The sequence below is a fragment of the Pseudophryne corroboree genome, chromosome 3, assembly GCF_028390025.1.
Source record: "Pseudophryne corroboree isolate aPseCor3 chromosome 3, aPseCor3.hap2, whole genome shotgun sequence".
Classification (NCBI taxonomy): Eukaryota; Metazoa; Chordata; class Amphibia; order Anura; family Myobatrachidae; genus Pseudophryne; species Pseudophryne corroboree.
In genome coordinates this window covers 644,364,477-644,389,864 of record NC_086446.1, presented here as the reverse complement: position 1 = coordinate 644,389,864, position 25,388 = coordinate 644,364,477, and the positions used below count along the sequence as shown (strand labels likewise).

Below are 25,388 nucleotides of genomic sequence, written 5' to 3'. Positions count from 1 at the left end.
ACTACAAAAAGGATATCCTGGAGCTTGAAAAGGTACAGAGGAGGGCGACCAAACTAATTAAGGGCATGGAGACGATGGAATACAAGCAAAGGCTTGAAAGACTAGGCATGTTTACATTGGAAAAGCGGAGACTAAGAGGGGATATGATCAACATCTACAAATATATAAGGGGACAACACACAAAGCTTGCGCGGGACCTGTTTTTGGTTAGATCAACACAGAGGACTCGTGGACACTCGCTCAGGTTAGAGGAGAGGAGATTCCGCACAATACGGCGTAAAGGCTTTTTCACGGTAAGGACAATACGTGTTTGGAATTCCCTGCCCGAGGGAGTTGTAATGGCGGAATCCGTCAACACCTTTAAGAATGGGTTAGATAAATTCCTATTGGATAAGGATAAGGAATGCATAGTCATGCATTATAGTTACTATAAATAGGGATAAAATGCAATGGCTGACAGCAGCATCAGTCCGAAATTTTAGTCAAATCATCATGCATAGGACACCACAAATAGGTTGAACTCGATGGACAATTGTCTTTTTTCAACCTCAGATACTATGTAATTATTCCAAAATACGGAAAAATCCGATATCCAAAATACCTCTGGTCCCAAGCATTTTGAATAAGGGATACTCAACCTGTATTCTAGATGCATTTGTGTTTTAAGGTTGCTTCTGTTTAGCTTTGATAAACAGATAGTCTTTGAATAGACCAGTAGGAATGCAAGACACTGATGGTCAGACAATAGGTTGACAACAAGATGCTGTGATCGTCACCTGTCGGAATTTAAATAAGATCAAGAGACATCTGTGAAAACTATAATCATAGAGCCTTGATCTAATCTGCATTAGGGTTCCCTGTAATAATGAAAGGATGCTAGTTTTGGTATTTTACAAGGCTGTCAATAACCAGAGCATACTGGTTATTTCTGGATCTCAACACACTGCGAAAAAGCCAGTTAGATATATGCTGGGGGGTATAAATATTAGATTGTTCTTTGCAGTTTAGTCAGGTGAGTACTGAATGTAGCGTGAAGATGGAGGAGAGGAGACACACAAGGTTGTTCAGATGGAAGTCAGAGGGACTCGCAGGGTGGTAGATATGTATCATATGTTTCCCCTATATGGTGTATTTTCCTTATTGTAGTAGTTATGTAATGTATGCAATGTGTGTCTTCCCTCTCTCTCTCTCTCTCTCTCATACACACAAATACATAATCCAAAGTATATATTCCCCTTAGATGTTTCTTCAGATAGATGTTTCTCCAGCATTTATTAATAAGTCTAGGGGGGATATTCAATTGTTTGAAAAGTCAGTTGGGTGTCTGTTTTCTTATCTAATAGGAAAAAACAGACACCCAACAGACTATTCAAACATTCGAATTAACCCCCGAAGAATTTGATTTGATTACATCTGTGATTTGCAGAGAGCATGAAGTGATATTTCCCCATTTAAATACATATTACACACATACAATTCTTTCATACTCTTGTATTTCTTTCTTATATAGTTTACACTTGTGCAAATATTGTATGGTGATTTACAATGTGCAAATACGGTTTTATGATGTGAACTTTATGAGCATCAGTTGTAATGAAAATACATCCTAAATCATGTGTGCAAATCTTTCTTGAATATAATTACTGTATTCTGATGATTTTAGAGGTAACCTTGCAAAGACATTATTAAAACTAAAGGTATATAATTAGTGATTATTATTATAAGCCACTAAATGGTATAGAAAAATACATTTGCTTTAGGAATATGAGGTTAATATGAGGGAAAATAAACTCCCCTTTGTCAGCGTTGAAAAAGGAGATACCTCTTAATAATGTTGTGAATAGGTTACGGTGTCTTTCTCCTGCAGACGTTTTTGCTCCAGTTTAGGTTTATCGCCACTTCATAAATAGATCAATAAATCATCTTTAAGTGCGTAACAGTTCACCCTTCTAGGGCTGTAAATTGTGTTTTTGCCTGCAATAAAGTACTTGCAGTAGTAACTACTACACCTCACAGCTCTCATAAAAGCATCAGTCACTTACATTGTGACAGCTTAAGCAAAAACAGTATTATTTGCTCCCGCGATTCGCCTATTCAACAGCAAATTCACAAAACCGGGATTACAATGAAAAGTTGTTGCTGGCAGTGAAAAGCAAAAATAAGGTTAAATCTGCCCCCTACCCGCCAAAAAAGCTAAACTAACAAACATCGGAAAGTAGCATAAAAGTTTATTATTGGTTATAATAAAAATATTTCTGGTACTTAAATTGGGTAAGTTTGCTGTTATATGTATTTTTTTTTTAAATGAAGAAAATGATAGCAACTTTTTCCGCAAAATAAGGGCTAAAATTAAATTCAGAGTACATAAAATGGGTATAAGTATATATTTGGGCAATTTTAGGGGACTTAAAAACCCCAAAAACAAACGATTACTCCCTCCTGCAAGTCTAACAAAATTTGTCCCACTCGAAGCACACCAATTTCCATAATTTTGCACTTTCATCCCAAAAATGTCACTATTGGCCAAAACTTCTAAGTGCCTAGTCATTAAGGGGGGTATCCCATGGGTTCAGAGCACAATCCCAACAATTTTAACTTAAAATGGGAATATCCCCAAATGTATCACCTGCTCAGAGTTGCGGAATTGAAATTTGTGGTCAAATTACTGTGAATCCATTTTCGGACAACTGAATACGCCTTTTTCGCGAATTTATCGTGATTTTTTGCAGCTATTTGAATCTGGTCCTATATCTACATGGGTGAGACTGATAAAGTATGTCTGTAGTTGAGCGCTCAAGATTTTGCCTAACGTTAGCCATACATTAGGACAGGGTGGATTGTATTGTGAATGAGCATGCTGAGAAGGAGGAGTTTCATAGCCACTCTGCTCACCACAGCACGTGGCTAGTTGCCATGGTAGCCACAGGACACTTACTAAACTATAAACCATAACAAGCAGCTTGAAGGAGTAAGTAAGCATATAAATACTACTATCAACTTATTACCAATTGACATAAAAAAAAATAAGAATTTATTCACCGGTAATTCTATTTCTCGTAGTCCGTAGTGGATGCTGGGGACTCCGTAAGGACCATGGGGAATAGACGGCTCCGCAGGAGACTGGGCACATCTAAAGAAAGATTTAAGTCTATCTGGTGTGCACTGGCTCCTCCCCCTATGACCCTCCTCCAAGCCTCAGTTAGGACACTGTGCCCGGAAGAGCTGACACAATAAGGAAGGATTTTGAATCCCGGGTAAGACTCATACCAGCCACACCAATCACACCGTATAACTCGTGATAGGAACCCCGGTTAACAGTATGATAACAACGGAGCCTCTGAACAGATGGCTCGCAATAACAACCCGATTTGTGTAACAATAACTATTTACAAGTATTGCAGACAATCCGCACTTGGGATGGGCGCCCAGCATCCACTACGGACTACGAGAAATAGAATTACCGGTGAGTAAATTCTTATTTTCTCTGACGTCCTAGTGGATGCTTGGGACTCCGTAAGGACCATGGGGATTATACCAAAAGCTCCCAAACGGGCGGGAGAGTGCGGACGACTCTGCAACACCGAATGAGAGAACTCCAGGTCCTCCTCAGCCAGGGTATCAAATTTGTAGAATTTTGCAAACGTGTTTGCCCCTGACCAAGTAGCAGCTCGGCAAAGTTGTAAAGCCGAGACCCCGCGGGCAGCCGCCCAAGATGAGCCCACCTTCCTTGTGGAATGGGCTTGTACAGATTTAGGCTGCGGTAGTCCCACCGCAGAATGCGCCAGCTGAATAGTGCTACAAATCCAGCGCGCCATAGTCTGCTTAGAAGCAGGAGCACCCAGTTTGTTGGGTGCATACAGGATAAACAGCGAGTCAGTTTTCCTGACTCCAGCCGTCCTGGAAACATAAATTTTCAGGGCCCTGACTACGTCCAGTAACCTGGAATCCTCCAAGTTCCTAGTAGCCGCAGGCACCACAATAGGCTGGTTCAAGTGAAAACGCTGATACCACCTTCTGGAGAAACTGAGGACGAGTCCTCAACTCTGCCCTATCCATATGGAAAATCAGATAAGGGCTTTTATAGGACAAAGCCGCCAATTCTGACACACGCCTGGCCGAAGCCAGAGCCAACAGCATGACCACTTTCCACGTGAGATATTTCAAATCCACAGTCTTAAGTGGTTCAAACCAATGTGGTTTCAGGAACTCCAAAACCACATTGAGATCCCAAGGTGCTACTGGGGGCACAAAAGGAGGCTGAATACGCAGAACTCCTTTGACAAAAGTCTGAACTTCAGGCAGTGAAGCCAGTTCTTTCTGGAAGAAAATCGACAGGGCCGAAATCTGGACCTTAATGGACCCTAATTTGAGGCCCAACGTCACCCCTGCTTGCAGGAAATGCAGGAATCGACCCAGTTGAAATTCCTCCGTTGGGGCCTTCCTGGCCTCACACCAAGCAACATATTTCCGCCAAATGCGGTGAGAATGTTTTGCAGTGACATCCTTCCTGGCTTTGATCAGGGTAGGGATGACTTCCTCCGGAATGCCCTTTTTTTCAGTACCTTGAGAATGAGAGGCAGAGGAGGAAACACATAAACCGACTGGTACACCCACGGTGTTTCTAGAGCGTCCACAGCGATCGCCTGAGGGTCCCTTGACCTGGCGCTATATCTTTTTAGCTTTTTGTTGAGGCGGGACGCCATCATGTCCACCTGTGATCTTTCCCACTGGTTTACCAGCATTTGGAAGACTTCTGGATGAAGTCCCCCTTCTCCCGGGTGGAGGTCGTGCCTGCTGAGGAAGTCAGCTTCCCTGTTGTCCACTCCTGGAATGAACACTGCTGTCAGTGCTAACACATGATTTTCCGCCCATCGGAGAATCCTAATGGCTTCTGCCATTGCCCTCCTGCTTCTTGTGCCGCCCTGTCTGTTTACATGGGCGACCGCCGTGATGTTGTCTGATTGGATCAGTACCGGCTGGTTCTGAAGCAGGGGCCTTGCTTGACTTAGGGCATTGTAAATGGCCCTTAGCTCTAGAATATTTATGTGAAGCGAAATCTCCTGATTTGACCACAGTCCTTGGAAATTTCTTCCCTGCGTGACTGCGCCCCAGCCCCGAAGTCTGGCATCCGTGGTCACCAGGACCCAGTCCTGTATTCCGAATCTGCGGCCCTCAAGTAGATGAGCCCTCTGCAGCCGCCACAGCAGCGACACCCTGGTCCTTGCCGACAGGGTTATCCGCTGTTGCATCTGGAGATGGGACCCGGACCATTTGTCCAACAGGTCCCACTGGAAAGTCCTTGCGTGGAACCTTCCGAATGGAATCGCTTCGTACGAAGCTACCATTTTTCCCAGGACTCGTGTGCATTGATGTACCGACACCTGTCCCGGTTTTAGGAGGTCTCTGACTAGAGATGACAACTCCTCGGCTTTTTCCACTGGAAGAAACACTTTTTTCTGGTCTGTGTCCAGAATCATTCCCAGGAACAGAAGACGTGTCGTCGGGACCAGCTGTGACTTTGGAATATTGAGAATCCAGCCGTGCTGTTGTAGCACTTCCCGAGAAAGTGCTACCCCCACTACCAACTGTTCCTTGAACCTCGCCTTTATCAGGAGATCGTCCAAGTACGGGATAATTAAAACTCCCTTCTTGCGAAGGAGTATCATCATTTCGGCCATTACCTTGGTAAAGACCCTCGGTGCCGTGGATAACCCAAACGGCAGCGTCTGGAACTGATAGTGACAGTCCTGTACCACAAATCTGAGGTACTCCTGGTGAGGAGGGTAAATGGGGACATGTAGGTACGCATCCTTGATGTCCAGGAAGACCATGTAATCCCCCTCGTCCAGGCTCGCAATAACCGTCCTGAGCGATTCCATCTTGAACTTCTTGAACTTGAACCTTTTGATATAAGTGTTCAAGGATTTTAAATTTAAGATGGGTCTCACCGAACCGTCCGGTTTCGGTACCACAAACATTGTGGAATAGTAACCCTTCCCTTGCTGAAGGAGGGGTACCTTGACAATCACTTGCTGTGAATACAGTTTTTGGATAGCCACCAACACTGCCTCCCTGGCAGAGGGAGTTGCTGGTAAGGCAGATTTTAGAAAACGGCGGGGGGGGGGGGGGACGTCTTGAATTCCAGCCTGTACCCCTGAGATACTACTTGAAGGGCCCAGGGATCCACCTGTGAGAGAGCCCACTGTGTGCTGAAATTTCTGAGACGGGCCCCCACCGTACCCGGATCCGCCTGTGAAGCCCCAGCGTCATGCTGTGGACTTACCGGACGCGGGGGAGGACTTTTGCTCTTGGGAACTGGCTGTATGCTGCAGCTTTTTCCCTCTACCGTTGCCTCTCGGCAGAAAGGATGCGCCTCGCGCCCTCTTGTGTTTATGGGGCTGAAAGGACTGTACTTGATAATACGGTGCCTTCTTTTGCTGTGGGGTGGCCTGTGGCAAAAATGTCGATTTCCCAGCCGTAGCTGTGGAAACAAGGTCTGAAAGACCATCCCCAAACAGTTCCACCCCCTTATAAGGCAAAACTTCCATGTGCCTTTTTGAATCGGCATCACCTGACCACTGCCGAGTCCATAACCCCCTTCTGGCGGCAATGGACATTGCGCTTATTTTTGATGCCAGCCGGCAAATATTCCTCTGTGCATCACGCATGTATAAGACAGCGTCCTTTATATGCTCTACTGTCAGCAAAATAGTGTCCCTATCCAGGGTATCAATATTATCCGACAGGGAATCTGACCACGCAGCAGCAGCACTGCACATCCATGCTGATGCAATCGCTGGTCGCAATATAATGCCCGTGTGTGTATATATAGCTTTTAGGGTAGCCTCCTGCTTTCTATCAGCAGGATCCTTTAGGGCGGCCCTATCCGGAGACGGTAGCGCCACCTGTTTTGATAAACGTGTAAGCGCTTTATCTACCCTAGGGGACGTTTCCCAACGTGACCTATCCTCTGGCGGGAAAGGGTACGCTGCCAATAACCGTTTAGAAATTATCAATTTCTTATCGGGGGAAGTCCAGGCTTCCTCACACACCTCATTTAATTCCTCAGATGCAGGAAAAACTACTGGTAGTTTTTTCTCACCAAACATAATACCCTTTTTTGTGGTACCTGGGGTATCATCAGAAATGTGTAAAAATATATATTTCAAGAACAACTGGCAAGCACAGATATTATCCTGAAAAGATTATGTAAACTGTACTCCTGTTCATGACTTGTGATGTTCTACAGAGACGTAATTAACTTTTGCAAATTACAGTAAATACCTAAAGAAATAAATTGAGATAAATTTCGTCTTTTGGAGAATAGTTTTCTCTTCAACTAATTAAATTTAGCAATATAAACAAGTGTTTAATAGAGATTGCACCACAGTACAATTTCTATTCCGTATGTGCCTTAAATTGATTGTTTCAGGCAATGATTGCTTTTTTAACACTACTACAATAAAGTATCACCTCATTCACGCTATGTTTTCTGTATTAGGAAACACAGGAAATATTTTCATTATTCACTTCCAGAACACCCTATAAAAACAGCCATCCTATTACCATACACATAAAATATTTGAATAAAAGCACTATGTAAGCCAGTGTGTCAGACTAAAAAAGTAAGCAAATTTAAATGAAATCAATGCTGTACAAAAGACAGAGTATAAACCAAGAACAAAAAAAAGGGATTGTGCAGGCAGCCACCAGACAAACTTTAGAAAACAAAACCCCTATAAAATAAATAAAAAGTTAAAGAAGAATACAGATAAACAAATTAATGAGACTTTAAATCTTTGTATCTAAAACTAGAGATAGATAAAGTTTGACTGGGGCCAGGTAGCCAAATTAATGAATCACTGCTTGCATCTAACTAGGTAATTTTTTTATAGCTGTCTATGGATGTAGGTCTTCTTTGGTTCCTTGAGGATTTAGGTGGGAAGTATGTTATTATCCCCCCTTCCCCCCAACCGTCCTTTCCTGCAGCCTAAACCCAACCACCCCTCTTACTGCCTAACAATAACCTCCCCCGATGGTTGGTGCTTAACCCTAACCAAACAATCCCCCTCCTTTCACCAGGGTGAAGACTAAACCTAACCATACTTGGCCCTAATATGCCCCCTAAATTTAGAGTGGAGGTGCCGGCTAGTGGGATTTCGGCGTCGGCATTCTGACAGGTGTTGGGATTCCAGCGTCAGTATTCCAACTGCTGGGATCCTGACAGGCAGCATCTTCACTGCATCCTTTAGGTGAGGTTATGCATCCACCAGTGTATCTTACCCTTTAAAGCATTTACCACAGAGTAAGCAGATATGATTGATCCCTTAGAAGAACACAGCCTGTATGCTCAGGCCATGGATCAAAAATAGAATGCGCCAGAAATTAATAAATCACTTTTTTGAAGTCTACTGAAACTGCATTTTGCAGAAAATCACTGAAATTTTGCATTATTACGGGAAATGCATCCGCTTTGGTCCCGATAGAGATTGTAGAATGTAGGGGACATAGTTGCTTGTGAAGCACAACACCGCTGTTGAAAATCAAACATACATCATTACAGGAAAGTCCCAATAAATTTGTGAGACACCTGCTGGTGTACAATTATTGGTAAAAAATAAATATTATTGCTGTAATGTCCATAAGAACTTTGAAGTTGTCGTCAAATTTAAAACTGCATCTCTAAGGGCTCCGACTGTCCATCATTCTCCAAGTAGAGATGATCTCCATCAGTGCAGCAGGGATGAGATATAATGAATCAACTTCCTGGACATTGCTAACCAAAAATAATAATCTGTAGAAATAACCTTCCTGCTTTAAAAGCCATCAGTGTGATTTTATTAAATGGTGGTGGGTTCTCCTTATTTAAAAATATTTTTTTAAGAGATAAAAAACAAAGCAAAATAATGATCCCGAAACACAACAATGTACACTTGCATTACCTTTCTTGGACTTTGCTCCTATCTTCAGCTTAGATGGCCATGCAATCTGCGTATTGGTTTCCTCCATAATCTGCAGAGAAAGCAAATGCATCTTTAGTAATTCAATAATTCCCCTTTGGTTTCCAGCAAGGTTCTCACACTCACATCTACAGTTCAGAGTCTGGTCAAGAAACCGCCTTAATGAAAACCTCCGATCAGACATTAATCTTTATGTTCTTATAAAAACATCCTGTATCTAAAACACTTGACCACAAACACATGTTCCAGCATTACAATTTCTTTAGAGGTGAAATTAAGTTATGATGATCGCGACTATTATACTCCTATAAAACAACATTGCTAACAAAGATATTGGGGTATATTTAAGAAGCGGCAGACAATCTCAATGGATTTGAGTGCAAAATTTAAAGCAGCACTAATATGAAGTGCAAAGCTCAAGAAGTAACCTTAGTGCCAAAAAGGTTGTGCTCAAACCCACCAAGAAGCAATAGCTTGTAGAATCTGCTGCTTAATAAGTTTATCCCATGATGTGGTATCAAGCACCATTATTAACATTTTACCCAATAAGCTTTCCCCATGACTGGTCCTGATACAGGTGGACACAAACGCCATCTCTACTGCAATCGCTCACAGAGCAGATCTGTGAAAATTTGCAAAAGATGGTGCTGCAGTGATTTATTCAGCGACGCCCACTAACGTAGACTCTGATCCGCTGCTTGTGTACAAAGAAGCACCACGAGTCCCACCCAAAGTAGGGCTTTTGGGCACCTGAACCGCATTACACTCCGGCTTGGGCAACTGAACAGACACTTCATGTGGGAGAAGCAGATTTATGTGGCTAATCCTCTGCAATTTGGTTCCAACAATAACAATATTGATGTGCGCCCAAAATTAACTGAAAAAATCCCAGTCACTGGAGGGAGAACCAAATAACTGAAAATCCTATCACAGATATCGGCTATGCCATACGCTCATCTCTAGGGAGCAGGGAATTTAGAATAATTCAACAAATAGTATTTTGCCCTAGATCAGGGGTGGGAAACTTCGGGCCCATTGGCCTTATACGGCATGGAGAAGCTTTTTGTCCAGCCCGGTGCCCTGGCAAGGCAGCTGCAGAGTGTAGAGCCGCCTGCCGCGGACGACATCATGGGAGATGTAGTTCTCATTCTGTGCACTGTATACAGTGTGACAAAACGACACCTCCCATGATGCAGTGCACAAGAGACTGCTCCGGGTGGTGAGGTGAGGCAGCTTTGGAGAAAGATCTCAACGGAGGTCTGCTCTGCTGGCTGTGGGCGGGAGGAATAGCTGTGCTGCAGTGCGGAGGAGACCCAGGACCTGGACCAGTGGTGTGCAGGAGTCTGGATGGGACCTGTCCTGCAGTGGTGGTGAGTGCTCTGCTGGCACTATAGGGGGCATTAGGTGTAATTGGCACTATACTGGGGTATTATGTGTAACTGACAATATACTGGGGGCAGTGTGTGTGAGCAGCTATTACTGTGGCCATTATTTGTAAAGGAAGGCCCTAGAGGCTGAAACGCGTTGGAGCTAACACTGCTATCTGAATACTGAAACAGACAAAGATCACTACAAGCGCCTACTACGGAGCAGAGTCCCGGTCACGTGATCGGGGAAACCCGGAAACCAACCACGCTGCCTAGCAACAGAAGAGAAACCAAGAGAAGAAGTCGGTGACGAGGTGCGACGGGGGAACAGAAGGAAACTGAAGGTGAGTCTCCGTATGCGGCAGGGGTCACTCCTGAAGTCGCTCCGCAGAGCACTGACAGAGTTTCCCCTTCACCCTAGACAGGTCAGCCTCTCAAACCCTCCGGCTTCCAGGCGTGTCTGAACAAGGACACGCCATGTGAAGCGGAGTATAGAGAGAAAGACTAGTCCGGAGCAACCGACGTTTTCCTGATTAACCCCAGACACCCATACCGTGAAGAAACCCACGACTGGGGTTTGCTTTGTTTTTGTCTTTTGTTTTTGTTCCAGCTTTTTGACATTTTTTCGCTATATATATATATATTATTTTATTTCACACACTATACCTTTTTATATATTTTCAATACGGACTTGAACAGTAACGAGTGTCAGCAGCCGTGCGGGACGCCGCAGGCTACAACACACACTCAATCTACATAAAGACAAAGAGTTACTCATAACTCTCACTGTTAGTAACATTGACAATAATAAACCTACGCTATCATTTATTATCTGTATGTGGACATTTCATTTGTGGGATTTAGTTATTTAGTATTAATTATTTAGTGTTACAATATACCATTGGAGATATCCAAAACACCCATTGAACTAAACCAAGCACACTCTTAGAATATATCACTTCCACCTAAGTGAAAAACTAAAAGTTAGGACTGAGCGCTACACTGTAACTCAACTCTACATTATAGGACAGGGAGACACTTGCCCTGTTACAGGAGCGTCAGTAAGTCGGTGGTGTGTACTGTACTAGGAATTTTTTTATTAGAAAAAAAACAAACAACAACAAAAACAGGGTAAAAATCACAGCCTTGAAGAAACTGTGTGGGAAGGGGGGGGGGGGGGGGGGGGCAGCGGGGACCTGCATCTCTTACTAGGTGATAGGGCAGCTTTATAAAACACCTTTATTTTTTTAGAAATGGAAAAAAAAAAACTGAAAGTAAGATATGACATTCATATCCCTTTCACACCGCAAACCCGGGTCCAACCCGGTACTGTATTTTGAACCTGGATCCGACCCGGGTGGGACACGGGTCAGACCCTTTCACACTACACTTTCAACCCGGGTTATTGCAGGGTTGGCTCCTTTTAACTCAACATGGGTCAGCAATTAAAACACCTTGGATGTCATTTTAAATCGACTTTTTTTGGCTCAGAAAAATGAGGTGTCAGAAGGGGACAAAAGGAGAGGGTGGGGACAGCTCACAGCATTGTAGGAATCATGGCTGACAGAGCTATGTTTTTATACACAATTGCATCTTTAACTGTTCCAGTAATATACTTCCCAACTGTCCCGATTTTCGCAGGATAGTCACTTTTTTTTGGGACTGTCCCGCTGTCCCACCCCCGGGCTGCAGTGTCCTGCGGTGGGGCTGGAGGGTAGTTAGGAGGCTCCTGTCACTGCTGCTCTGCTTAGCAGAGCAGCACTGAATAGATGCTCTGCACATGCACAGGTGACAGAGGGAGCATGCCAGCAGCTCAGAGAGTGCTGGGCATGTCCCCTCAGTGACGGTAAAAGGGGGCGTGACTCACGATTGAGGCTCTGCCACGAGGCCACGCCCTTTTTGGACGCACTTAGCGCGCGTCAAGGTCCCTCTTTGTACTGTTAATAAGTTGGGAGGTATGCAGTAAGCTGCCTAGCAATCTCTTCCTCACCCCTAATTCTTAATATCTAATGCTCTCTGCTCTCTCCTGTGTAGCAGGACTCAGGCTGCTGACATCATCAAGGCACACAAAACAGCCAATCAGCACTTTTACATGAATGCAGGGTTGAATAACCCAGGTTGGACACTTTAGAGTGCACATCGACCTGGGTCGGACCCATATAGAACACTGCTTTTATACCGTGTTGAAATGCAGGGTTACTCGACCCGGGATATTCAAAAGTGGTGCTTTTAGACTGCACCGCAACCCAATATCCCGGGATATATTTGCAGTGTGAAAGGGGTATTATTAACTTCACTGTTCGATACAAGAAATGTTAAATTATAGAAACAACTTTCCTCGGTAAGCCATATTTGCTCAAGGAACAGATTTCTGCCAAACCAAAGCTTTGAAGCAAATCCTAACACAAAGTGAAAAACCCCAACTTATTCTACAGTAGGATATACAGCAAATTAAGAGGGATAAACTAGTAAAACTTATAAACTTTAGTGGGGCCATTTATGAGCCGTATATGATATGCAGGGAGACATCATGAAAATGTTCTCCAGTATCAACAGAAAAACAAATGATTGAATGAAAGATAAAGAAAAACAATAATTATTGTTGAAACGTAGGTTCCAATGACAATTACGTTAAGTGTTTTACAACCTGTTACGGCAGCGAAATCCATTCATCTACCGGATATCTATGACTCCCCATTCTGTGCTATATTGGAGTAATTTCTATATTGAGATGAGGTTTAACAGGTTTCCCCCACCTTAATGATAGATGGGTTGTCCTACAATCAGGCTCCCACATTAACACGCCTTGTTACAATACTTGCTGTGAAAAAGTAATGTCACAGAGTGAGTAACCTTCCAAACTGAAATCACCCCCATCTCACCGCTTAAGAACTGCATCTGGCACCTTGCTTCTTTCCTTCATAAAAGGTCTCTTTTACTCCTTCAGTGAAGCCAACATACCTTCCCCCATGTTACCACCTGAGACATGATCCCTGCCTGCTCGATCACCCCCTCTACTCCATAACCTGTTTTGGCAACATTATGGATTTCCTGTTTGTACTGAAGTTTATACAATTCCATTATGGAAAAGACCTGTGCTCTTGATGTATTTTTAGTGTTCTGTTGTTTTTCCAAGTCTTGTTTGTGTCCTTCCAAAACCAAAAGTTTAAGATTTTCAAACCAGATATTTTAACTTTTGGTATTACTTGTGTTAAAATAAAAGGCTGGTTACATGCTTTTTTTCAAAAACAAAAGATGATTTTGTTAGAATAAAGCTAGTTATTCACAGAGGGGCACCATGCATCGTTGAAAATGTATCTGTTTAATTGGTGCATTTGAACTAGACACTAATTTGTAAAACACCTTTGCTCTTTAACGGATAAAAGGAAAAAAAAAAATCCATATAAAGGAAAACATCCAAAAACCATACATTAAACCACGTACTTCAGCACTGGGAGAGGAAAAAACCCCAGAAAAAAAAAATATCAATTGTCTATTTAAAATTTCCTCAATTGTCACTGGTACATCAATGGCTGTGAGTATTTAATCAAACACCAAGAGTCATCCTTATCGCTATCATTTTTGCTGAAATGTCACATTTGTTTTCAATTTAAAACATAAGTTGAAGCCACCCAAAAAAATAAAATAAAATACAAGATCTAGCTGAACGTTGTCTGTATAACCAAGTTACTGAAGTATTTGGGTACAGAATTTTAAGATTATCAGATTGCAGGGACAGAAGACATTTAATATGCTTTGTGTATGTTTAAACTCATGTGGCTAGGTCTGGTGATACTGCTAGGACAGTGGTGATAGTTGGGATGCATAAGGTTAATTGGTTTGATGCTATTTTCATAACTTGTACTTGGTTAAGTGCAGAAAAGGTTGGAGTTGGGGTGTGTATTAGGTTAGGAGCATCCTATGTAAAATATTCCCGGTTTTCTTGACTATTATGACATATCTTACTTTTTTTGTTGGCCTGTGCACTGCAGGAAAGACCAGATGCAGTGGCCTTCTTGCAGTTTCTATGGGGGTAGGGGGGCACATGGAAAAAGGCCCACAGGGAAAATGCATTACGACAGTGGGGCTTTTTTTTTTTCCATGTGCAACTTTCTTGGGGGCTTCTTTTATGTGCGCTCTTTTCTGGTTACTGCTTGTAATATGAGATGAACCTTTCTTTATGATCATGTGGATTTTCTTCTTGTTACCCTTCTTACTAAGGTTCTTGAGGTGCTCTCCCCCAATACACACATTCGGCTGATATCTATCCAACAGATGTGTCTTCAAACATTATTTCTGCAGTCCTGCCAAACTGCCCCTCTCGGCATGCCAGGTCCAGCAAGACTCTACTCAGGCCAGGCATCACATGGCGTATTGAGGCTACTTGTATGAGGACACAACTGTCATTGGGAGGGAAGTTTGATACCTTGGGTAAATTTACCAAGGTGGGAGGTTTTTATTTTTAGAACTGGTGATGTTGCCAATAGCAAACCAGATTCTATTTATTATCTTCTAGAAGCAGCTAGATAAATGTTAAGTAGAATCTGATTGGTTGCTATGAGCAACATCACCAGTTCTACAAAAAATCCCACCTTAGTAAATTTACCCCCTTGAGTGGAGTATGATGGGTTGGCAGAAGGCCTCTCATATAAACCTGGGGTATTGATTTGACAGATGGTGATAGTGTGAGCAGGGCCATTCTTTCTTCTCAACCATAATTCCGCTGTTGTTAATTTAGATACGTTTGTGTGTACAGGAGGAAAATGTAGTAAGGATCTCCTGTCTGGATAACTCTCGTAGCATTCGTGTGATTTACTGAATCTGCCCAGTATTTGTTGAATTCCTTTGAGCATACACCATAGTAACGCTATCAACACACGCACAATTATTTGTTTAAATCAGTATATTTAGAATACTATTTGCCATGTAATATATGTTTTATGTGGATTACCTGTCAGAGTTTACAAAAGTATACCATGAAATTACTGCCCCCATAACATCCATGTTAGAACCTAACACAGAAGTCAAGCCATAAAAAATGCCCGCTCTCACTGCTGTATTTCATGTTACAAATATCACATTAAGTCGATATTGGTGTGAGCTGTCATATGAGTGAAGTCTTTTAATACTTTTCTCATGTTACCTTTCAAATAGGTCATGTGTAGTTTAGGCACATGACCATTACACAAAGTGTGATGTTGTCAAAGAAACTAACTTCACGAAGACACAAATTGTGTAGTTAGGAAGAATTACATGGCCGCATGTATTACGGTAAACCTCTGAAAAATAAAAAAAAATAAAGACTTTGATACAACCTGCCCCCATTTTTGCTTTATTAGTGTTTATCTCGGGTTGGGTTTGATTTTCCCGCGGTCAGAATATTGACCGCGGCATCCCGATGATCATAATCCCAACAGGAAAAGGTAAGTATACTCACCCCCCGGCCCTAACTCCTCCCTACTTGCACTCTAAACCTAACCCACCCCCCTGCAGCCCAACCCTAACTCTCAGCAGTGGTGCCTAAACCGAACCCCCCTTCCCCGCAGCCTAAATCTAACCCCCTTGGACCGCAGCCTAGCCCCTCACCCATCTTACCTGTCCTGACTCCCACTGGCTTGTCGTTCAGCATCCTGGTGGTATTGGAAATTCAAATAGTGTTGAGATTCTGCCGTCGGTATTCTGACAGCCGGTATCCCAACAGCTGGGATCCTGACGGGATCCCTTTATCTCAACCTGTAAAAAGCTAAAGAGTATGGGTGCCCATAAAACCATTGAAACCTCCCACTTGAGAGAAATATTCTGTGCTATACTGTATGCTGTGGGATGATTGTCCTGATAGCGTGTGATACCTCCTAAAACAAGACTGTTGGGAAATAAGCTTAAACTAGATGCGCTACATCACTTCTGAAACTTTAACACCTACGTAACCCTATGTTCTAAATCTAACTATAGATCTTGTGCAGTTTACAGAAGGAATTGCGTTGACCTGTTTGTAGATAACTAGTCAATTATAAAGTGCAGGAATACAAAGAATGGGGTGAGAGTAGTGTAAAAATTAAAAACATACAGCATAACAAAATAAGGAACAAACAGGATTGTTATGGGCTCAGTTCCACTAAAAACTCCACCAATAAGCTACAAACTAAGGGGGACATGTACTAAGCAGTGATAAAAGTGGAGAAGTGAGCCAGTGGAGAAGTTTTCCACAGCAACCGATCAGCTGCTCTGTATAATTTTATAGTATGCAAATTGTAAATGTTATGTGAATGCTGATTGGTTGCTATGGGCAACTTCTCCACTTTTATCACTGCTTAGTACATGTCCCCCTAAATCAGATAAATAATTCACAGCACTGCAATAATAAAATTAATAACTCTCCAAGATGTAAGAGATTGCACATATAGGGGGACATGTACTAAGCAGTGATAAAAGTGTTGACGTGAGCCAGTTGAGAAGCTGCCCATGGCAACCAATCAGCTGCTCTGTATACTTTTATAGTATGCAAATTATAAATGTTACGTCAATGCTGATTGGTTGCCATGCGCAACTTCTCCACTGGCTCATTTCTCCACTTTTATCACTGCTTAGTACATGTCCCCCATAGTCATTTATTAATCACATCTATAAATAGAAATCTCCAATGCTTAAAAACCATTAGAGTTTAACTGTAAACAAATCAAACACATTGTATTAGTGGCTTATTAAATATGTTAAATATTAAGTCACACATATATATATATATATATATATATATATATAATCTTTGGAAATATCTTGAATTAAGCGGTTCCCATGCACCTGCAATCACTATTTAAAGAATCAACTAATTCACAGCAGTGAAATAAGGAATGGAATATGTATATTAGTTTATGTCACTAAGTACTATGGATGTCTTTTGGTACACACTATACCTTTGGATAAATACATTTAAAACTGAGAAACCAATTAAAATATGTTTTCATGATTCTAAATTCTAATAATCGGCCCCCCATATAACGGACAATCACAGTGCTGCAGCTTTTGAACAGTGTCCATCAGAAACATGTAGCATCTAGAATAAAATGGTCTGGATGGCCCGATTAGTGTATAAACAATGACGGTATTCACAAGGGTGCCGCATCGCACCTCACACAGAACACAGCCGCTGCTCTCCAGATGTTCGACCAATAAGACTTTGGGCAAGAAACCAATTTCCCTTCCAGCAAACTAATTGTTTGGAGCACTTATCTTTGCTTAGCAACAATTGGTATTCCAGGAAGGGGATCGAAATGTCCAAAAACCTGCCAACATGCCAATGTGTTTCTGATTGAACATGCCTTGTTATGTTATAAATGCACAACAGACTTAATGGGTTATCTCTTGTGGAATTTCATTTATTTATTTTGCAAATGTAAAAGTACACTATTTAACTGCAAGCAATCGAGTTTGTATATAAAAAGAGGCTCTTAGTTATTAATGCTTTCTCCTGCCAGTACCGTTTCTCACCAAAAAAATAAAGTTATCACATTAGCAGATGGAACAAAAAATAGATGTTAGGACAATTAGGAACATCCACTTTATATATTTAGGTGTCCTGGATTTGCTCTAGTTTGCAGTCAGGCTATAGCGGGCACTTAGTTATTAATGATCACTGACAATATGGCCCCTTAGCTGAACCAAGTTGTTGCATAGACTAAAGGTGCGTACACATTAGGTGATAAGCTCCATGAGCGATATCACCCAGCGTTTTCACTTGTCTTCTGGGCGGCCGATATAGTGTGTACACATTAGACGATATCGCGCTGCCGCTGGTCAGTATATGCAGTTTTGGGCATATTGAGTTGCATATACAGACGGCAAAGGGGTCAATAATGACCCGCGGAGCACGCATGGTTCATAGTGTACACACTGGGCGATTTTGCAAACGATATAGTTCAGAAGGGTGAAATTGAGCGATACAGTTTAATATATCACCTAGTGTGTATGCACTTTAAGATGGATTAAGATAAAACAGGTGGTAAGTAGTTACGAAGGGTCGTATCCAATTATTAGATTCTCCATTGGCTATCCATTAAGCCCCGATAGCTGGTACTTATCGGGGGTTATGTACCCAAAATACACGATAATCAGCCCTTATTGCCCTGTTTTCACGAAAACGCCGAAGCCGAAAAATTTGTGCTGGTAATTGGATACCCGCAGAGTCAAAATTTCGACGGGACAATGATGTTGCAGTTGTAATGTCGTTTAAAGTATTTTAACAGTGTCGGCATTATAACCTAAATCAAGACAGTGATGCAACATGTTTAAAATAAGATTTTACTCACCGGTAAGTCTATTTCTCGTAGTCCGTAGTGGATGCTAGGAACTCCGTAAGGACCATGGGGAATAGCGGCTCCGCAGGAGACTGGGCACAACTAAAGAAAGCTTTAGGACTACCTGGTGTGCACTGGCTCCTCCCTCTATGACCCTCCTCCAGACCTCAGTTAGGATACTGTGCCCGGAAGAGCTGACACAATAAGGAAAGGATTTTGAATCCCGGGTAAGACTCATACCAGCCACACCGTATAACTCGTGATACTATACCCAGTTAACAGTATGAAATATAACGGAGCCTCTCAACAGATGGCTCAACAATAACCCTTTAGTTAAACAATAACTATATACAAGTATTGCAGACAATCCGCACTTGGGACGGGCGCCCAGCATCCACTACGGACTACGAGAAAATAAGAATTTACTTACCGATAATTCTATTTCTCGGAGTCCGTAGTGGATGCTGGGGTTCCTGAAAGGACCATGGGGAATAGCGGCTCCGCAGGAGACAGGGCACAAAAGTAAAGCTTTTACAGGTCAGGTGGTGTGTACTGGCTCCTCCCCCTATGACCCTCCTCCAGACTCCAGTTAGGTACTGTGCCCGGACGAGCGTACACAATAAGGGAGGATTTTGAATCCCGGGTAAGACTCATACCAGCCACACCAATCACACCGTACAACTTGTGATCTAAACCCAGTTAATAGTATGATAACAGAGGAGCCTCTGAAAGATGGCTTCCTAAACAATAACCCGAATTAGTTAACAATAACTATGTACAAGTATTGCAGATAATCCGCACTTGGGATGGGCGCCCAGCATCCACTACGGACTCCGAGAAATAGAATTATCGGTAAGTAAATTCTTATTTTCTCTATCGTCCTAAGTGGATGCTGGGGTTCCTGAAAGGACCATGGGGATTATACCAAAGCTCCCAAACGGGCGGGAGAGTGCGGATGACTCTGCAGCACCGAATGAGAGAACTCCAGGTCCTCCTTTGCCAGGGTATCAAATTTGTAAAAATTTACAAACGTGTTCTCCCCTGACCACGTAGCTGCTCGGCAGAGTTGTAATGCCGAGACCCCTCGGGCAGGCGCCCAAGATGAGCCCACCTTCCTTGCGGAATGGGCCTTAACAGATTTAGGCTGTGGCAGGCCTGCCACAGAATGTACAAGTTGAATTTTGTTACAAATCCAACGAGCAATCGACTGCTTAGAAGCAGGTGCACCCAACTTGTTGGGTGCATACAGTATAAACAGCGAGTCAGATTTTCTGACTCCAGCCGTCCTTTAAATGTATATTTTTAAGGCTCTGACAACGTCCAACAACTTGGAGTCCTTCAAGTCGTCTGTAGCCGCAGGCACTACAATAGGCTGGTTCAGGTGAAACGCTGATACCACCTTAGGGAGAAAATGCGGACGCGTCCGCCGCTCTGCCCTATGTCGAATGGAAAATTAAATAAGGGCTTTTATAAAACAAAGCCGCCAGTTCAGATACTCTCCCGGCCGAAGCCAGGGCCAGTAACATAGTCACTTTCCATGTGAGATATTTCAAATCCACATTCTTTAGTGGTTCAAACCAATTGGATTTGAGGAAATCTAAAACTACATTTAGATCCCACGGTGCCACCTTAGGCACCATAGGAGGCTGTATATGCAGTACTCCTTTGATAAAAATCTGGACCTCAGGGACTGAGGCCAATTCTTTTTGGAAGAATATTGATATGGCCGAAATTTGAACCTTAATAGATCCCAATTTGAGACCCATAGACAATCCTGATTGCAGGAAATGTAGGAAAACGACCCAGTTGAAATTCCTCCATCGGAGCACTCCGCTGCTCGCACCACGCAACATATTTTCGCCAAATACGGCGATAATGCTTCGCGGTGACTTCCTTCCTTGCCTTTATCAATGGTAGGAATGACTTCTTCCGGAATGCCTTTTCCTTTTAGGATCTGGCATTCAACGCCATGCCGTCAAACGCAGCCGCGGTAAGTCTTGAAAAAGACAAGGACCCTGCTGAAGCAGGTCCCTTCTCAGAAGTAGAGGCCACGGATCGTCCGTGACCATCTCTTGAAGTTCCGGGTACCAAGTCCTTCTTGGCCAATCCGGAGCCACTAGTCTTACTCCTCTTTGCCGTATAATCCTCAATACCTTTGGTATGAGAGGCAGAGGAGGAAACACATATACCGACTGGTACACCCAAGGTGTTACCAGCGCGTCCACAGCTATTGCCTGCGGATCTCTTGACCTGGCGCAATATCTGTCCAGTGTTTTGTTGAGGCGAGACGCCATCATGTCCACCATTGGTTTTACCCAACGGTTTAATAGCATGTGGAAAACTTCTGGATGAAGTCCCCACTCTCCCGGGTGAAGGTCGTGTCTGCTGAGGAAGTCTGCTTCCCAGTTGTCCACGCCCGGGATGAATACTGCTGACAGTGCTATCACGTGATTCTCCGCCCAGCGAAGGATCCTGGCAGCTTCTGCCATTGCCCTCCTGCTTCTTGTGCCGCCCTGTCTGTTTACATGGGCGACTGCCGTGATGTTGTCCGACTGGATCAACACCGGTCTTCCTTGAAGCAGAGGTTCCGCCTGGCTTAGAGCATTGTAGATTGCTCTTAGTTCCAGAATGCTTATGTGAAGAGACTTTTTCAGGCTCGACCACACTCCCTGGAAATTTCTTCCCTGTGTGACTGCTCCCCAGCCTCTCAGGCTGGCATCCGTGGTCACCAGGATCCAATCCTGCATGCCGAATCTGCGGCCCTCCAATAGATGAGCCTCCTGCAACCACCACAGAAGGGATACCCTTGTCCTCGGCGACAGGGTTATCCGCAGGTGCATCTGAAGATGCGACCCTGACCATTTGTCCAACAGATCCCTTTGCATGGAATCTGCCGAAAGGGATTGCTTCGTAAGAAGCTACCATTTTTTTTTTTTTTTTTTTTTTTCAGGACTCTTGTGCATTGATGTACAGACACCTTTCCTGGTTTTAGGAGGTTCCTGACCAGGTCAGATAACTCCTTGGCTTTTTCTTCGGGAAGAAAAACCTTTTTCTGAACTGTGTCCAGAATCATCCCCAGGAACAGCAGACGAGTTGTCGGCATTAATTGGGATTTTGGAATATTCAGAATCCATCCGTGCTGCTTTAGCACCTCTTGAGATAGTGCTAAACCCATCTCTAGCTGTTCTCTGGACCTTGCCCTTATTAGGAGATCGTCCAAGTATGGGATAATTAATACGCCTTTTCTTCGAAGAAGAAATATTATCTCGGCCATTACCTTTGTAAAGACCCGAGGTGCCGTGGACAAACCAAACGGCAGCGTCTGAAACTGATAGTGACAGTTTTGTACAACGAACCTGAGGTACCCCTGGTGTGAGGGGTAATTGGAACGTGGAGATACGCATCCTTGATGTCCAAGGATACCATAAAGTCCCCTTCTTCCAGGTTCGCTATCACTGCTCTGAGTGACTCCATCTTGAACTTGAACTTCTTTATGTACAGGTTCAAGGACTTCAGATTTAGAATAGGCCTTACCGAGCCATCCGGCTTCGGTACCACAAAAAGAGTGGAATAATACCCCTTCCCTTGTTGTAGAAGAGGTACCTTGACTATCACCTGCTGAGAATACAGCTTGTGAATGGCTTCCAAAACCGTCTCCCTTTCTGAGGGGGACGTTGGTAAAGCAGACTTCAGGAAACGGCGAGGTGGCTCTGTCTCTAATTTCAACCTGTACCCCTGAGATATTATCTGCAGGATCCAGGGATTTACCTGCGAGTGAGCCCACTGCGCGCTGTAATTCTTGAGACGACCGCCTACCGCCCCCGAGTCCGCTTGCGAAGCCCCAGCGTCATGCTGAGGCTTTTGTAGAAGCCGGGGAGGGCTTCTGTTCCTGGGAAGGAGCTGCCTGTTGCTGTCTCTTCCCTCGTCCTCTGCCTCGTGGCAGATATGAATAGCCCTTTGCTCTCTTATTTTTAAAGGAACGAACGGGCTGCGGTTGAAAGGTCGGTGCCTTTTTCTGTTGGGGAGTGACTTGAGGTAGAAAGGTGGATTTCCCGGCCGTAGCCGTGGCCACCAAATCCGATAGACCGACCCCAAATAACTCCTCTACGCATCGCCTGTCCACTGTCGTGTCCATAAAGCTCTTCTGGCCGAAATGGACATAGCACTTACCCGTGATGCCAGTGTGCAGATATCTCCCTGTGCATCACGCATATAAAGAAATGCATCCTTTATTTGTTCTAACGACAGTAAAATATTGTCCCTGTCCAGGGTATCAATATTTTCGATCAGGGACTCTGACCAAACTACCCCAGCACTGCACATCCAGGCAGTCGCAATAGCTGGTCGTAGTATAACACCTGCATGTGTGTATATACCTTTTTGGATATTTTCCATCCTCCTATCTGATGGATCTTTAAGTGCGGCCGTCTCAGGAGAGGGTAACGCCACTTGTTTTGATAAGCGTGTTAGCGCTTTGTCCACCCTAGGAGGTGTTTCCCAGCGCTCCCTAACCTCTGGCGGGAAAGGGTATAAAGCCAATAACTTCTTTGAAATTAGCAGTTTTTTATCGGGGCACCCCACGCTTCATCACACACGTCATTTAATTCTTCTGATTCGGTAAAAACTACTGGTAGTTTTTTCACACCCCACATAATACCCTGTTTAGTGGTACCTGTAGTATCAGCTAAATGTAACATCTCCTTTATTGCCAAAATCATATAACGTGTGGCCCTACTGGAAAATACGGTTGATTCGTCACCTTCACCACCGGAATCAGTGCCTGTGTCTGGGTCTGTGTCGACCGACTGAGGCAAGGGACGTTTTACAGCCCCTGACGGTGTTTGAGGCGCCTGGACAGACACTAATTGAGTGTCCGGCCGCCTCATGTCGGCAAACGACTGCTTAAGCGAGTTGACGCTATCCCGTAATTCCACAAATAAAGGCATCCATTCTGGTGTCGACCCCCTAGGAGGTGACATCCTCATATTTGGCAATTGCTCCGCCTCCACACCAATAACGTCCTCATACATGTCGACACACACGTACCGACACACAGCAGACACACAGGGAATGCTCTATACGAAGACAGGACCCACTAGCCCTTTGGGGAGACAGAGGGAGAGTCTGCCAGCACACACCAAAAAGCGCTATATATGACAGGGATAGCCTTATGATTAAGTGCTCCCTTATAGCTGCTTTTATATTAATATATATTGCCATTTATTTTGCCCCCCCTCTCTGTTATACCCTGTTTCTGTAGTGCAGTGCAGGGGAGAGACCTGGGAGCCTTCCTGACCAGCGGAGCTGTGACAGAAAATGGCGCCGTGTGCTGAGGAGATAGGCCCCGCCCCTTTTTCGGCGGGCTCGTCTCCCGCTATTTAGTACATTTAGGCAGGGGTAAATATCTCCATATAGCCTCTGGGGCTATATGTGAGGTATTTTTAGCCTTTTTAAAGGTTTTCATTTGCCTCCCAGGGCGCCCCCCTCCCAGCGCCCTGCACCCTCAGTGACTGCCGTGTGAAGTGTGCTGAGAGGAAAATGGCGCACAGCTGCAGTGCTGTGCGCTACCTTAAGAAGACTGCAGGAGTCTTCAGCCGCCGATTCTGGACCTCTTCTTGCTTCAGCATCTGTGAGGGGGCCGGCGGCGTGGCTCCGGTGACCATCCAGGCTGTACCTGTGATCGTCCCTCTGGAGCTTCATGTCCAGTAGCCAAGAAGCCAATCCATCCTGCACGCAGGTGAGTTCACTTCTTCTCCCCTCTGTCCCTCGTTGCAGTGATCCTGTTGCCAGCAGGAATCACTGTAAAATAAAAAACCTAAGCTAAACTCTCTAAGCAGCTCTTTATGAGAGCCACCTAGAATTGCACCCTTCTCGGCCGGGCACAAAAATCTAACTTGAGTCTGGAGGAGGGTCATAGGGGGAGGAGCCAGTACACACCACCTGACCTGTAAAAGCTTTACTTTTGTGCCCTGTCTCCTGCGGAGCCGCTATTCCCCATGGTCCTTTCAGGAACCCCAGCATCCACTTAGGACGATAGAGAAATAGATTTACCGGTGAGTAAAATCTTATTTTCTCTGACGTCCTAGTGGATGCTGGGAACTCCGTAAGGACCATGGGGATTATACCAAAGCTCCCAAACGGGCGGGAGAGTGCGGATGACTCTGCAGTACCGAATGAGCAAACTCTAGGTCCTCCTTAGCCAGGGTATCAAACTTGTAGAATTTAGCAAATGTGTTTGACCCCGACCAAGTAGCTGCTCGGTAAAGTTGTAAAGCCGAGACCCCTCGGGCAGCCGCCCAAGACGAGCCCACCTTCCTCGTGGAATGGGCTTTTACAGATTTAGGATGCAGCAGTCCAGCCGCAGAATGTGCAAGTTGAATCGTGCTACAGATCCAGCGAGCAATAGTCTGCTTTGAAGCAGGCGCACCCAACTTGTTGGGCGCATGCAGGATAAATAGCGAGTCAGTCTTTCTGACTCCAGCTGTAGTGGAAACAGATTTTTAGGGCCCGGACTACGTCCAGCAACTTGGAGTCCTCCAAGTCACGAGTAGCCGCAGGCACCACAATAGGCTGGTTCAAATGAAACGCTGAAACCACCTTTGGGAGAAATTGGGGACGAGTCCTCAATTCCGCCCTATCCATATGGAAAATCAGATAAGGGCTTTTACAAGACAAAACCGCCAATTCTGACACACGCCTGGCCGAAGCCAAGGCCAACAGCATGACCACTTTCCACGTGAGATATTTTAGTTCCACGGTTTTAAAGTGGT

At 44.1% G+C, this 25,388-nt stretch overlaps 1 protein-coding gene across 2 annotated transcripts in view; it reads right to left on the bottom strand.

The window, feature by feature from the left end:
• BICC1 (BicC family RNA binding protein 1) overlaps positions 1–25,388 on the bottom strand; it is a 420,840-nt gene that overhangs the window by 182,957 nt on the left and 212,495 nt on the right. For both annotated transcript variants that reach the window (XM_063961749.1, XM_063961748.1), the window contains exon 3: positions 8,943–9,012. In XM_063961749.1, the coding sequence (XP_063817819.1) occupies positions 8,943–9,012 (70 nt within the window). The remainder of the gene's footprint in view (positions 1–8,942; positions 9,013–25,388) is intronic.